The 16,758-nt window shown below is 33.2% G+C and overlaps 1 protein-coding gene across 4 annotated transcripts in view; it reads right to left on the bottom strand.

Annotated features, from left to right (window-relative positions):
* Window positions 1–16,758, bottom strand: part of LOC114929117 (uncharacterized) — a 161,155-nt gene that overhangs the window by 41,329 nt on the left and 103,068 nt on the right. For all 4 annotated transcript variants that reach the window (XM_085480095.1, XM_085480094.1, XM_085480097.1 and 1 more), the window contains one exon: window positions 5,922–6,086. In XM_085480095.1, the coding sequence (XP_085336221.1) occupies window positions 5,922–6,086 (165 nt within the window). The remainder of the gene's footprint in view (window positions 1–5,921; window positions 6,087–16,758) is intronic.

Raw genomic sequence — 16,758 nt, 5'->3', positions numbered from 1 at the left:
TCTTTCTCCCTTTTTTCACTCCCTCTCTCTCTCTATATATATATATACATTTGTGCAAGTGCTAGAAAAATAAAGAAAAAACACTTAATTTAGAAAAAATAACTTTGTTATAATCCTACTTTCTGCACTTATTTCGCAGAATATTATGACTTGTATGTAATCACGCTGTGGATAATGGACAATAATATCTCGCAATTGCTCTCTTTACAAGCTTTCTTTTTAATTATTTCCGGAATTCTCCATTACGCTTCCATATGATGTTCTCGCGACACGCATGTTTCGTTTTATCTGTATAATAGAATTTCTGTTAATTTTAGAACAAAAAAAGAAATGTCAAATCTTGTTACATATATTACTCTTTGATATATCTCGCATATATTTACTTTTGTAGTACCATATTCGTAGTAACAATCAATTTGTTTCATATTATAGAAATAATTTTTACTTAACATCTAAATGTTTAAAAATGATTTTCGCATATGAACAACATCTAATTAAAGAAAAAACGAGAGTGCAAAATCCGCAATTAAATGGACATGTTACCAATCCTCTCTTCGGTGGAAAAAATATCAAGAGCACTCGATATACATAAGATATAACTTCTTAATCCGCCTCTTCATTCTCTTTCTCACATTTAATCACATCAGCCGGCGTAATTGATATAAATTAACTCGCTCGCTCGAGCGTTTCATTTGCAAGGAGGAAGAATACGAAAGTTTGTTATTACCTGTCGTAACTTTGGCGGGCCGCCTTCTCTTCCGCGAGGAACACCGAGGCTTCTAGCCGAGAGAAATTGTGTCCTTTTATAACCCAATGTAACGGTGGGAGGCCGACTATCAAGCTATTTTATTTCAAAAGTTTCGCATTGAAGTACGAGGAAGATAAATGGGACATTTAATGCCGCAATCGTCGAACCAATGTCTTCCGCCTTGTGAGAGAACTTTAATCGATAATATTATTCAGAAATTTCTTAGTCAAGTTTCACTTCGAATATGTGCTCTTATTTTATATATAAATATATATAGTATTATTATTGTTTACATGTCTCATATATCAAATATCGTAATATGTGTTAGAACTTATTGCAAGAATTTTATTATTAATTTTATTATAATAATAAATTAGTAAAAATTATAACGCTCTTATATATTGAAATAAAATTGTAAAATTAATGTAAGTACAGGCTAACTAAAGAGCATAAAATTATTAGAATGTTAATGAATATTATAAATTTTTATTTTAAAACCATCAAAACATATTAATACATTAAATCACATTAAATCACACTTTATAATTTTATTATGTTTAAAAGAAAGAGGAAACACAATTCAACAAAGTTGCAGACTTATCAAAAGATATATCAATTATTAAGTGCAATTAAATAAGCAAGAAATGATTTTTGATTGGACACGTGTTATATATCTTTACAACTTTGCATATATTTAAAAATTGCTTCTCTCGTCCGATTTCGATGTCACGAAAGCTCTACGTAAAGGCTTTCCTTTGGCCCGTACGAGCCTTATGGATACGTGACCGGAATATATTGCTTGTGCCCCGGCCAAAAGATAACTCGCCGCCATTTTTCAAGCAATCCTTTTCTTCCCGGCGAAATTGTTACTCCGCCGATAGTGAAACTTAACACGCTCGATATATGTAAATATATTAAACCCTGCACAATGTACCGCGTATATTTTATCAGCGAGGGGAATTTGCTTCTTGCACGATCAAATGTCAACGGGCTCATTTACATGTCACGTGTAGTGCTTCTTATGTCGCAGATCGTAATTTAGGTCGTTAATTAGGTCGTAAAACTCCACGAGAGAGCACGAGCTAATGATATCTTTATATAATTAATTTTTGCCTGCGAAGGTATGCTACGTGAATTAATATCAAATAATTAAAATAAAGTTAAAATTTGAAGAATCGTACACACACGAGATGAACAATTTTTTTCTTTAATTATCTCAATTTTTTACAATATTTTCCATCTCGTTTTTTTTTTAATAAAAGAACGAAATATATAACGGAAGCAATACTTGTTGTACGTAATAAAGAGAATGCTGCAAACTGCTTTGAAATTTTATACGCTTTGTATCGTGCAGAGATCTCTTGCAGAAGCAGAAATCTTATAAAAATATGAAATACGTAGGTATAAAGCTTCAACATCGGGAAGTTAATTCTATTAGTCCAGTGTTCACGACCTTCAATTCGTTTTTATTTTCTCACGGCGATTACTCTACGTAAGTATTACTTCATAAACGCGAAGTCGGAGTCTAATATATCGATCAGCGAGACTGGGAGACATCTCGACGTAAATGAGAACAGAAACATTTTCATTCCGCGGCCGCCAATAACAAGTCATTGTTACTCTCGCGAAATAAAGGGACGTTTACGTTGCCAGAAGTAATTTCCTGTCCGCGTTGTACCGTGTGTACGCGCCATATATAAACGCATCTCATAACTTGGGTTAATTACGCCAAACACACACGCCGGGGTGGTTCCCCGTGTTTTCGAAAGGGTTGCTTTGGTTGGTTGCTTTCGCCCAAAGTGCTACTGCGAGGCGAGAAGGGTAAGAGAGACAGCCCCTCTCGCGTGGGGGAGATTTAGCCGAAAACCCCCTGGCAGATTAAACGACTACGACGTTGCTGATGGTCTCGCCGGAGCATTCAGTAAATTCCGGCAGCCATGCAAACGACCGTCGTGTATTTCCGCAAGCGTTTTACTGCGTGCACGTGGTGGCTCGAGGACTCGGAGATTCTCTCTCTCTCTCTCTCTCTCTTTCTCTTGCTTATCTTGGAAGCGAAGACTCAGTCGGGGGATTTACTCGAAACCCTTCTCAAATGCCGCACGCACCTGCTTAAATTGTAATTGACAGTTGGATGCGCGCGTTTTGCTCGCGGACCATTTTGGAGAAGCTGAACGATGACAGTGGAAATTTAATTAGACACCTGTTCTCCTTTCCAAAGAAACTTTTGGACCGGTAAGATGAAGTATCTTCGTCGCAACGCGATTGAAATTAAAATTACATCGCACGCTACATCCATTTGTTATACGTATCTGTCAAACCGCAGCTCCAAGAAGCTAACACTAATATTGAGATAATACAAAATTATTTCAAGAATATTCCTCATTTCTTTCAAGGGATATTTTTCTCCAAAATTAAAATTAAGTTTTTTTTCGATATTCAAACAATTAACTCTCAGTTACCTCTCTGGGTTACGTTAACCCGTATCAAAAATTTAAACGTGTGTCATTTTGGACATTTTAGAAGATCACTTTTCAATTTTTCTCAAATATCTCGAGTCGTAGAAATCTGGTGACATTTGTACCGATATATTCTTTTTTCTTACTGTCTGGCGTATTGATTGAAAAAAAAATACTTCAAAATAGCTTCTTTAGATCCAAAAATATAAACAAAAAAAGACTATGGGTTACTCTAACCCATGAGTGGTAAAATAGGGTGGCCAAAAATGAGTGGTAACTGAGGGTTAATATAATAATTAATATAACAATTAATATAATAATTAATATAATTGCGTAAATCGCAAAGATTTGTGTGAATTATTTTGACGTGGCGATTGGCATCTTGAAAGTTTGTGTGCGGAAAAAGAGAAATAAATCGCGCGAAATTAGACGACGCCGAGAGAAAAGGTGGACACCGTCGGACTAAGGAACGAATTCGTTTTTTGCCGTCGAATCGTCCGCTCAAACTGCTCTATTTTATCACGATCTGTCGATAACAGGCAGGTCTGACTAAGGGGAGCGTCCCTTGTCTTTTATACGTATAGGATCATCTTGTCGGGCACATCGTAGATTCTCGCGAAATGAAGTGGCTGCTGTACGCGCCAACCCCGATCGATTTTTTCGTCCTATGACGACATAAACCGTTACGTCAAATAATTTTTCTTTTTTTTTTTTTTCGCGAATTACGATTTATATCATTAGTTCGGCAGATTTCATCCGCCAGATTTTCACGCAATTCCAGATGCAGTTATATACACGCGAATTGATGCAATATATAATAATTGCAATGAATGAGAATTAAAGGTTTAATGCAAATAAAACTATAAATATTCGTAGAGAAATATCAGGATTCCTATCATATTTGCGCGTTAATCGATATTGGAGTCTTCGATTTGTTACAATCAATTTAGCGCAACAGTTTTACATTGCGTTGCACAATAGTTGAATATTTCCAATCCATCACGATATATTTTTATTAACTGTTTGCATGATTTTCGGATTTTTTTCACTTGCGAAAACGTAGTATCGAGCGAAATATTTATTGATATTGTTATACTCTTATCACTAAATTGACAAGAAAAAATTTTTATTTAGGAAAATACTTTTTTGCTAATTTTAATAAACGCAATTTATTTGCGATTGTTATATTTTATAAAGTTTGTTATATTTTATGAAGCTTGTTATATTTTATGAAGCTTGTTTACGCATGATACCGTTTGGTACAAAAAATTTTTCATAGGAAAATAAAATACTAATTTTGCATTAATATAATTATTATTGAGTGTGTTTCTCACAAATTGTTATTTTTACAAATTATATTTATACGGAAATATAAATTTGTGCACGCACGCGCAATAAAAAATATATTAAATTATTACCATAAATAATCTCACAGAGATATTACGAGATTACGAGTGAATTATTTTATAATAAAGCCGCTTTGATTTTTATTTAAAAAAACGTACCTTTAAATCTCTCTATATATAATTTCTCTAATATTTGTATCTCTATAATCAATTTTATTATTGTAATTGCAAATATATATTTTCACTCGGCAATAAATTGCAATCACTCTTTTCCCGATCGTGTTTCACGATCTCGGCTTTAAAAACTTAAAACATAAAAAAATTTAAATCCATATTACACATATTATCGAAACGTTTGAAATTTCACGGTGTCGTACATACATCTGCGTATAATATCGAGAAAGAAAAGAGCATCCCTCCCTTTGAAAACAACTATGCCGTAATATCACTCTTGTAACGTTACGGGAATTTCATTCCGTCTTTACGCGCTGCATCGCAGCGACTGATTCGTACGATGAGAAAGAAGAAAGTATGGAGAGCGTTTATATAACAAAGTAGAAATTCCTGCCCGTGCCGGCCTTTGCCGGCAATCGCGCGTTTCGAAGCCACCTGCCAGAGAACAGATCGGAATAGATCAATTACTGGGCTAGAGCATTTCGATAAATTGGGGATTGAGAGACTGAAATACTCTCGCGGTTGCGAATTAAACGCGGACGTTTGATTCGCGATTCAAATCTCTCTCTCATATACGCAAATCCATTCGCGCTAGTTCACTCGTGAAAAATATTTTAATTAAAGCGTAGAAGAGAATAAAATATTGTAAAATATTGCATTGTTCAAATATATAGGTGTATTTGTAAAGCGAACAGTAAGCCGGTACATATACATATACATATACATATTAATATACATATATATATTTATATACGTATACATATAAATATATATATATATATATATATACATTATATATATATGAATATATATATATATATATATATATATATGAATATATATATGAAAGCATTGACCGCGCTTTAATGAAGCTATTCAGAATAATTTAATTTGTAGAGATATTGTGGGAAATTATTTTCCAATTTTACCAGCTACAAATTTTTTTAATGAATCCATATATCATTTGACGCAACGAGAGACATTTCGAAATGAGATTGCGGAAGCCGGAATTTAATGCGCGTGCGGCTCTCGGGTTTCTCGGATTTCATTTCGATCGAGCTGAATGATCTCCTATCCGGTCCATCCGGCGGTTATCCGCGATTGCGTTAGCTTGTCAAGTGGATATGCATTTATCGGCGAAGCCCCTTCGAGCGAGGGATGGCAAAACCGTTGAAGGGCAAAAGAGTTTCTACTCACGCGAGCACGGACGCGTCTCGTCGCTTCCATCCCCACAGTCGTCGACGACGTTGCAGACTTTGTTGAGGGCGACGCAGTGCCCGTTGGTGCACTGAAACTCGCTCTGCCGGCAGGAAAGCACCGTGGTCGCCGTGAGGATGCAGGTGCAAACGAGCCAATGCATGTCTGAAACATCAGAAAAGTTGCGAGGTGTTCAGTGACGTGGAAAACCTTCGCGCATTTTTTTTTTTTTTTGCGCGACTTTAGGCTGAATATTTTTTTTATTCTACTTGAACGAGTTAGTATGACTGTGCAATCATCCAAATATTACCCTTAATTCTCTTATACGAGACATATAAATTTTATTTTTGTATATTTATGTATTCGCTTTAATAATTAATCGATCGATATCGGAATATATGACCCGTCAGGGGTATTTTTGATTAAATAATTTTTTCCGTGAAAATATTTGCTCGCTCATAAGTACATAATGGTGTTTGAATTTTATGAGCAAACAGCCAAGCGAATCAGAGGATCAAAAGTCAGCAGGACGAGAGTATATTTACACAAAGATTCAGGAGAACTGAATCGTTTTTCGACATGCAAATAATGTATCCGATAATACATATATCTCTTTATTCTGCAGTATATGTAGAAAAAGGAAAGAGACGCGTTATTTGAACCGATTAATCGACTTTAGAAACAAAGCAAATTCTCTTTTCATTTCAACAAGCAATTTTATCGAGATGTGAAAATTTGCGTATTACCTATAATAATTAAAAAAGATTATAGATATTTCTTGATGTGTAACTTGGATATTTTATTGTTTTTTTTTTTTTAAGCTGGAACAAATTTAATTTGTTAACTTTATGAATTCATCTTTGAGAAAATGGATACTGAAAAAAAATATAATATACCGTCTTATTTATTGAACTAAATTCAACTCTCGTATCATCGAACTCGAGCTTCACATACGGTTTCGTTTGTGGGATTAACAGAGTTACTACTACTACTACTAACGTAAAAATATTATTGTTGCGGCGATAAAGTTTCGTAACAACGTGAACGCGCAAGTTAGTCCTCGAAGTTAAATCGAACAGGAACACGAAGGCTATCGGGCCACGTTCTCTCGATTTCCGGCGTCGCCTGAAAGCGTCGACGTCGTTCACCCAATTGAGATGAAACTTTCGCTATTCTCGACTCCCCAATGTACCTCTGTCATAGTCTTTGTTTTTTCCTAGAAACTGGTAAAACTGAGGTCAGGTCGAGCACGCGCCGCTCGATTTCGCTAATTACGATGTTATAACAGCGAATTTTGCAGTTTTTAAATTGCGATTTTATTCGTTTCTCTCTAACAATAAATATCTAATAATGCAATAATGAGAAAAGTAGCGTTTCTTTAAATAAATTGCTCATAATTAGAAATAAAAATTTTAAAGTTAAAAAACTTGTTCGCATCTCCGAGAGGAACTAACAATTCAACTTATAATTTTATATAAATATAAAATGTGGAGACAGAAATGTAAAATAAAAAATGTAAAATATTATCTTTAAATAGTACAAAATAAATCTTGACTAGAGAGAAGATATTATCAAGCACTATGTATATTTCATCATGCACTTCCTCTCTATCTCAAAGTCCGTATAATAACGTGATCACATTTTTCGAGCAGATTTCGAGAGGAGATGCGCATTTTTCTTCTCCGGTTCGATCGGTTCGATGCGTATAGCCGACTGCAATCCCAGTCGTTGCAGAGAGAAAATATACAAAGTAAGAGAAAGAGACACTTTGGTATTCATGGAATTACGAGGACTAAGGCGAGGGAGAAATCGGACGGATGTGCAGGGGAAAAAAGAAAGTTATTCGTTGCGGAGCTATGGTATACATTCTCGCCTCTCTTCTTTTCCGCCTCCTCGTTTCGTCGCTGCTCCGAGAGAGCAGCCACGCTGGATAAGTTTAAATGTCGGAAAATATGCAGAGCCGCGTTCTCTCCGGGAAAAAAAAGCCAGGGGGGAAAGTTTCGCGAATGTCGACCGGTAAAGAGACGACCCATCTCCTACTTTGACTCCGAGTGCTTTAAGTCGCCTTTGCATTAAAATCACAGAGAGAGAGAGAGACATCCGCAAGACGAGGAATCTGAGCGAATCTTAGATGTATTTTATTGCACGCGGTTCGTTAAGCGCAATATACATGACATAATGCAGAGTTTACCTCATAAAATCTTTCATATTTTCTCTCTTAGCTTTCTTCGTTTCTATATAATAACAGTTTTTTTCTCGACATTTCACGCTTAAAGCTTCTCCAAAGATATTGAATTCTAATATTTTTTTTCGAGTATTTTAGTTAAATAATATATTTAAATATATATTTAAAAATATATTTATAATAATATATTTCAAAATTAAATAAAAATAATACAATTTTCTATTCTATATCGTTGCAGTATATTTTTGTAAATAATGTGGAGTATGAATTTCATTTGAATATTTTCCATTTATATACGCGGCCGGAAGCACAATAAACATTTTTAATAAAGTCTCGACTGCTGAAACTGTCATCTCTCGGCACTAAATCGAGATTATTGCTTCCCGAGTTTCGCGAATTTATATCGCATATGTGTCACCAACCTTATGTACGTCAAGCGTTATATGGGCGATCGGAGATGGGAAATCCTCAAGATATCTCCGAGAGACATTGCGTCGAATATTCGGGCATTTAATACAAGACTCGAGCTTTCGCTGCGTCAGCCTCGCCTTCGCGGATATCGGCTCTTTTATCCCTTCAGCTTCCAATTTCGCGAGCGGATTCACGAGGCATTCTACATGCCATCCTTCTCGTACCGAATTTTCCAAATTTCCGGCAAATTCCTATAAATACCTCGTCAGAGTTCAAAATTAATCTCTTAATGGAAGAGCACATATGTGCATGCCTCTAGATAATATATGTATAAATACATATATTCAACAGCGAAAACTTTTGTACCGTTGAGTAATCCATTGGATTTTTCAAGTTATTTTATTATTCTTGTGCCTCTATATTAAATCTATAAACTAGTACTAGTTTTGTAATTTCGAAAGGAGAGAGAAAGAGAGACAGATTTTTTTAGATGAACAAGTACATAAATAAGAAAAAATAATATTTTAAGCAAATGAGAATAACTTACTGGGGTTAATTGATTTTCTCGATGATCTTATCTTTTTATAATTTATTTACAGTCGCATATCTTTTATTTCTAAGATGACAAGTCCATCATGTTGACATATAACACTGTCTGATATATTTCTAAATATACTCAAACAATGTTTAATATATGTAAAACATATTATAGTGTTAAAAAATTCATTTGACTTGATAATAATTATTATAGAGATGTTCCAAAATGGTAGCGAAACACTTGTACACTTTTTCACGCAATAAATAATGGCACCATTTCACAGCCTTATAGTATTTAATTCGTATGTATTTAAGCTAATTAGTTATCTATTCAATTAACGTCATACAAGCGTATGATCGATAATGTTTACTAACTTGATCCAATTGACTATGCACGAATTAATCATCTATTTGTGACATCAATTATATATCTAAGGCTAAGATAGTATTAATTAATTTAATTGACTTGTAAAAACACAGGGAATGCAATTAAGTTTTTTAATCAGTTAAATATAAAAAGACAAGAGTTTGACTTATTATTGATTAGCTAGGTCTAATCTGTTAACTTTTATAGGTCATTTTGTACCTGCTTAGAATATAATAATATTCTTTAATTATGACGAGTGACGAGAAATGTAATTTACGATCAAATTTATTCGCGAATGTAAATGTAACATTGCATACGTTCGGGTCAGTCAGTATTGCCGTTCGTTGAAAAAATATATGGTCGTACAATTTACATAAACAGCGGGTTACTATTGGAGCTGTTTTAGTGATGCAAACGATGCTAACGGGCGAGGGAATAAAAATCGAGAACTCCCAAAAGCCGTTAGTCACTCTTTAGAATGGCACTCGACGGTAGCATACTAAATTAAATGCAGCAAAGTTTCACGAATTAAATAATTCCTTCCTTCTTATATTAATTCGTCACCATCTGAAAAAAAATATCTTTGGAATAAAAAATTCCGAACTCTCTTTTTTATGAGTATATTATTGAAAAAACAAGATATTTGTTAAAAAAATTATAAAATGTTTACAAATTATTTTTTATATAATATAATATAGCATATATTAATCTATTCACATATTTTTGCATATGCATTGAATGCATATTATACAAATAATATATTTTTAAAACTATAAAACTATCATTGTAAGACTACATCATTTATATTTCTTTTTACTCAAGGATTTGTTTTAACTCTACTTTCTTATACCTGGTCTTCTATTAAATGTTTGTCTTCAGTTGAATGTTTATCTTGGTTAAGAATAGTATCCAGCAAGTCGATTTCCTTTATTCTTTTTATTTCTTTATCGGCTTATGTCTTATTCATAACAAAGAAAAGCACCTAAAATACATTCTAATATCGTAATTCAAAGAAAGTAAATAAAATCGGGTAAAATATTAAAATAAACAGGTCAAGGAAACTTTTCGAAAGATTTAGCTTCTCTAAAAAATAATCATCGATCGATAGTCTTGTTTCGTATCTGTAAAATACTATGAATTATATTCGTTACATTTTTTAAAAATGTAGATGGTTATAAATGGACTGCGATTTTTAATTATGAATGAGTTAAAGTTGAATGGCTTAAATATTTTGTTTCTGTTTTTAGGTTTTATGGAAGTTTTACGCTCTAGCTTGTTATTTTTATATGATTTTTATTTATAAAATTTTTTAAAAATCTTTTTTAATTAAATCAAATCCTTTGAATAAATTACGTTTTTATATTTAATAAATATTTTAATAATATAAAATCTACGTCATTTTTAATATTTACGTGAAGAGAGCTTGAAATAAAATCGCAAGCATTTTAAAGGCATCGAAATAAGCGAACGATTACGCGTTAAATGTATCAAATTTCCCGCAAATGTCATCATAGACAGTTAAATTCTAATTCGCGTTCAATGCTGCATATACTCTTACAATTTTCGACTTGTAATTGAAAGACAGACTCGGACGATAAATCCACATTACATACATATGGTATACAATAAGAAATTTTCACAATTAATTGTTGATCGCCAGTGATAAAATTTTAACAAATAATAAGATGCAATTTAATTCGACCAAAAACTGGCTATTCATTTATTGAAAATAAGTACACACTACGTTTCGACCCACATTGTGGTTCTTTTCAAGTGTTGTTCTTATTCAGCAATTACATTAATTAAAAAAAAACAGTAGCTGACAGATTGTCGATATGACAGGACAACTTTCATGTTTCTATTTTTAATTAATGCAATTGCTGAATAAGAACAACACTTGAAAAGGACCACAATGTGGGTCGAAACGTAGTGTGTACTTATTTTCAATAAATGAAGAGCCAGTTTTTGGTCGAATTAAATTGCATCTTATTATATACAATAAGATTGTACGAAAGCATCGTACGTGTTTCAATTACAAGTAATACGGCGAAATTCAGATTGTTATCAAGCAAAATCATTAACCCACTCGCTGACTACACAATGGCTTTTTGAAAACTTTCTCCGGGTACAACTGCAGGCCGAACTTCATCAAAGTTCCCATTCGTCGACGTCGAATATAATATCACGTCGTGTTGTATATGCGCATATACGCGTACATGTCGGCAGTCGTCGAAACTTTAAGCTAAAACCACCATCCGTGTCTCTTGAACTGAAGCTTCGCTCCGCCATTATGATCGCCGGCTTTCAAATTCAAATGACGTTCGAATACAGGAATTAACTATCTTATAATGTTCCGCTCTACTAGCAGTAATATAAACCTCCGTTCTGGTTCACACGCTTCGAAAATACACGTAATGATGCCATTCCGCTCTGAGATACGCCATTAATCTTATACATAGTAATTTTAACGTACAAGACCAAACCATACATTTCCAAATTATCTTCATTCATTTGAGTAATTGCGTTATTCAAATATTTTTATCATTTAAATAAACGATTCAGAATATATTTGATATTTAATTTCTATATATTGTATATTATACAATATAACATATAGATATTTATATTATATAGAATATAGAATTACAGATAAAATATATATGATTGATAGGGTGATTTGTCAAAATTTTTATCATTTAAATAAACGATTCAGAATATATTTGATATTTAATTTCTATATATTGTATATTATACAATATAATATATAGATATTTATATTATATAGAATATAGAATTATAGATAAAATATGTATGATTGATAGGGTGATTTGTCAAAATTTTTATCATTTAAATAAACGATTCAGAATATATTTGATATTTAATTCCTATATATTGTATATTATACAATATAATATATAGATATTTATATTATATAGAATATAGAATTATGGATAAAATATGTATGATTGATAGTGTGATTTGTCAAAATTCCGGTTTGTTATCTTGAAAAATATGACATTTCATTAGTAAAATATAATTTATTCCGTTACAATCGTGACACATAATACATTGCGTATTCCGATCTAAATTTTTTCTTTCGTCATTTTTTTAACGTCCTCATAATGTATCCTCGCTATGTCATTTTTCACGATGTCTCTCCGTCAGGACAGACACGTCATCCTGCCTCCCTTATGTCTAATCTTTTGTCATCGTTTCCGCGAAAAAGAATACCACGAATGGTTCGCATAAAAGATACAATCTGGTGGTTTCCCTCCCTTGTTTTCGCTCTCGTACCCCTATTTTCTTCACCGAACAACGACGAAAAATGTTCGTGGGTTTTTGTCACCTCCAGCCACCTTTACTTATCTCCTCTCTCTATCCTGTCTCTCTCGCAACCTCCTTCCTATATATATATCTCTCTCTTTCTAACCCATTTTCGTCTGTCGAGGATTACTACTGAATGCGAAAGCACCCAAAATTGTCCTAGAAATGTTGTTTCTCGGCAATAAGGGGAAGTCGGCGCGGTTTTCGGTGAAAATTTTGTCAAATGGATTTGAGATTGCTCGTAGAAAATTGCGTAAAAGACATTATATAATGATAGATAATCTACGTAATTATAATCGACTTCCTGTGATATAGTGCCGGATGGAATTATAAATATGTAGAGAATAAAAGAAGGTTTTATATATAGCATCTTTTAATCTCTGCAATTTTAATAATTTCGTTATTTTTCTCTATAAATTGCAAGTGATTATTTCGTATAAAAGAAATACAAATCTCTTTTATATATGTATAAATTTTCTACCTGCAGAACATTTTTATATCGTAAAATTATATTTTTTTTCTATAGCGCTGCGATCAAAACAATCGGTATTTTTCAGTGTGTCTTCTTTTATTGAAATAGAATAACATATATAGTATTATATTGATTTTATTCAACTTCCACCTTGCCTTCTGGGATTTGCAATAAAATTTTATTAGCATTGAGATATGAATTTCCATTTTAGATAGTACATAGATGATATACATAAATATTCAAATACAAGTATATCCTTGTACATGTAAATATATTGGAAATATATATCTATATAGATAAATTGGGCAGAATGAAGCTTAATTATTCGTATTTTCGGAGGAATACGTATCGTGGGCTTTCGAGCTAACTGAATAGATGTTTGCAAGTGAAATACCAAAGCTGGGAATTAATAGCAATGGTTGGTATGTTCCGAAGAAGATTGTTAATTACCGAATTGTCGACTGTGCAGTTGAAATTACGACGGAATTGTCGCGAAACTATGCGAAATAAATTGCTACTTCACCCTTGTTGAACAGCTGATTCATATATCTATAATTTATTGCACTTAATGCCTCATAACAATACGTCAACAATAGCCTTTTATATCATTTTTTTTTCACTAAATTCACTCTTCAAGTATTACGACTTTTAAGAAAATTTAAACGAATGCATTAGTTTAATCATTTGCTTTTTTAATTAAAGTAATTTGCTCTTAAAATTTGCGTATCTCCAAAAAGTAGTCCTGGTAAGTTTTCAATTTCAAAATTAAAAGATGCAAAAGATTGCTTAGGCATGCATATATCTTGATTTCCTGGAGAAAGAGCACGACTTTTCGGAAAATTTCTCGAATAACTTGTCGGGAAAAGTTCTTATACTACGCTCGGCTGTGCCAGAAGAGCACATTTCATTTGAATAACGCATCTTCCTTCAAACGAATCAACCTCGTGTACGAGCCTGAGAGACGAAAAGGAACGAGGGGGTAAGAGTTTCTTACCCGCCTGAGGGCACAAAGAGATATGCAGCGTGGATGAGGGATGGTTTTAGGGGTGTCTTATTTCGCGAAAGCTTCGCACTTCGCGCTCACCTAGGATATTTCGTGTATTCAAATTCATGTCAAATTGAAATCTTAGTTCTTTTGTGTGAAATCAAAGATGGAATGATTATGTATATATGAAATAAATATTTCATTGTAATAATATAAAATTTGGTAACATCTCTACAGACATTTCGGTATAATTAAAGCTTCAATAAATTCACACGAAAATGTATATATATATATATATAATAAAATTATACATGTATAACTGAGAAATAAAATAAGAACGCTTTTACGATTAAAAGGCTTTTACATTTTTAAAGTCGTGAATTAAAGGGGAAAACCTTCCTGCGGAAGAATTATATGAACATAATTTCTATATGCAGATCGAGCTCGTCTCTAAATTTCTCGATTACGATTTCTCGGAGCGGAGCTTTACCAAGGAAAACGGAAGCGACGATCCGGAAATATGTCGTGAAACGCGCGAAGGTCGCAGAAATTGCGCGATGGAACTCGGAAGAAACGTCGAATCCAATTTCAAGCGTAGATTTTAAAGGCGATGGCTTCTTAATGGGGCCACGATCAAAGCGAGTTTGCCGCGATAACGACTTCGTTCTATAATACTTATACAATTAAAAGTATGTAAATTATGTTCTTATAATTTTTATTACAGATTATATATTTTATAATCAGTGTCTGCTGTTATCTAAATAAAATTATATAGATGATCATCTAGATGAAATAAAAATATATATATATCTTTGAATGAAAAAGTGTTAGTTTTACTAAATTATCTAGAATAATGTTCAAATAATTAAGCGATAATATATATATATATATATATATATATATTTAAATATTATAAATATTTAATTATACATTCTAATAATATATAAATATTGTAATTCTAAATGTTATAAATATCTATAAAAACTTATAAATAAAAATATGAATATATTTTTATATTCCTTTTATAATTTATATTTTTTTATAACTTTATATTTGCATAAGCGGTCTTAAAAATAATATTATCTGGAAATGAATCGCCATATAATTTTATGTTTCATCGAGATATATGTAAAACAAAATCATCTTCATCTTATTTAAGATGAATTTACATATTTCCATCTCATCTTTATCTAGCTAATTTTAAAATCATCTAAGTAAATCATCACAACACTGATTATAATAAAAAAATGTAATATTTCTCGCACGATTAAAAAATCTGATAAACGTCGAAATAACATCGCAAGAATGAGGAAGAATTCTTCATAATTTATAACAATTTTGTATTAACTCGTGTTAATAGCTGAACTTGTTTTCGTTCGATCAGGTTTGCATAGATATATGTATATATGAAAATACCAGGGGACATTACGAGCTGAGCGAGCGTATAATTAGCCGATTCGAATGGACAACGCAAATTGCGTGTATCTAGATCATGAATATCAAGTGGACCTATCGTTCATTATCGATTATCGCCGGGTGTATCGCGTTAGATCGCCGGTGCCAATTAGACGATCATTTTCTATCGCGGCGTACATCGAAAATAGCTTTGGTAGGAAATACGCGGCTACCCGTGATTTCGAGTGCGTAATTAGTGTCGGTCGAGCCATTCTAAATCTGCCATCTCGGACTGAATCGTTCTAATTCAGTGCTGCCGGGAATGCCGTGTCTGTGAATAATTTCGCGGCGAAATTCGACGAGATTCACGGCGGGCAATAATCGTGTACGAATGAAATTTGTTTCATCCCTTCTCTCGCATACGGCAATTTATTTCGCGCGCGAATTAATATGTGCCAGAGCAAAAACGATCTTGCCACGTGCGAGTTTTATTTTATAGATTCTGTACAGTGAAGCGATAAATGCAAATGAGAAAATTATACAAAAAAAAGACTAGAACTTTTATATTGAGAACGTGTATTATAATGTTCGATAACGCACGTGTGGAGGTAGATTTTCAAGCTAGAAGATAGAAGATTATATTTATGTGTGATTTCTCTTTAAAATTAAAAACATTTTTCTAATAAGATTTGAGTCGCGTCTGATTTAATCTGGATTATCTTTATGAGCTAATTGAAATTTCGCTTAAAAAAAAAAAAAAATAGTACTTTAGAAATAAACAATAAAAAGACTGGCTTGAGAGACCAGGTAACTATAAGTATACGGCAAAGAAGAATTTTCTTGTCGCCGAAGAAATTTGAGGGAAATGGCGGGCCCGATGGGTGATTAGCGCGTTCGACAAATTTGTCGGACGTCAAAGTGTCGGCCTAACTAGTGCCGAAGTCATTAGCGCCATCGTGTCCTACGACAAACTAGGGAGAACCACGAGATGCGTCGCGCGGTAAAACATCAAACGTTCCTCCTGTTATACACCGGGATCGAATTCCGGGAATAATTCGCGGGAGTGCGGCCGAAATTCGGTATATTAAACGTGCGAAATCCGTCCAGCATCTGGCACATACCGAAACACGTCCATCGAATATAAACTCGCGGATACGTTGG

Source organism: Nylanderia fulva, unplaced genomic scaffold, assembly GCF_048542155.1.
Source record: "Nylanderia fulva isolate GAGA-0341 unplaced genomic scaffold, ASM4854215v1 Scaffold14, whole genome shotgun sequence".
In the NCBI taxonomy this organism is placed as follows: domain Eukaryota; kingdom Metazoa; phylum Arthropoda; class Insecta; order Hymenoptera; family Formicidae; genus Nylanderia; species Nylanderia fulva.
Note: the sequence above shows the minus strand (reverse complement) of the source record. Positions and strands in the feature narration are given on the sequence as shown.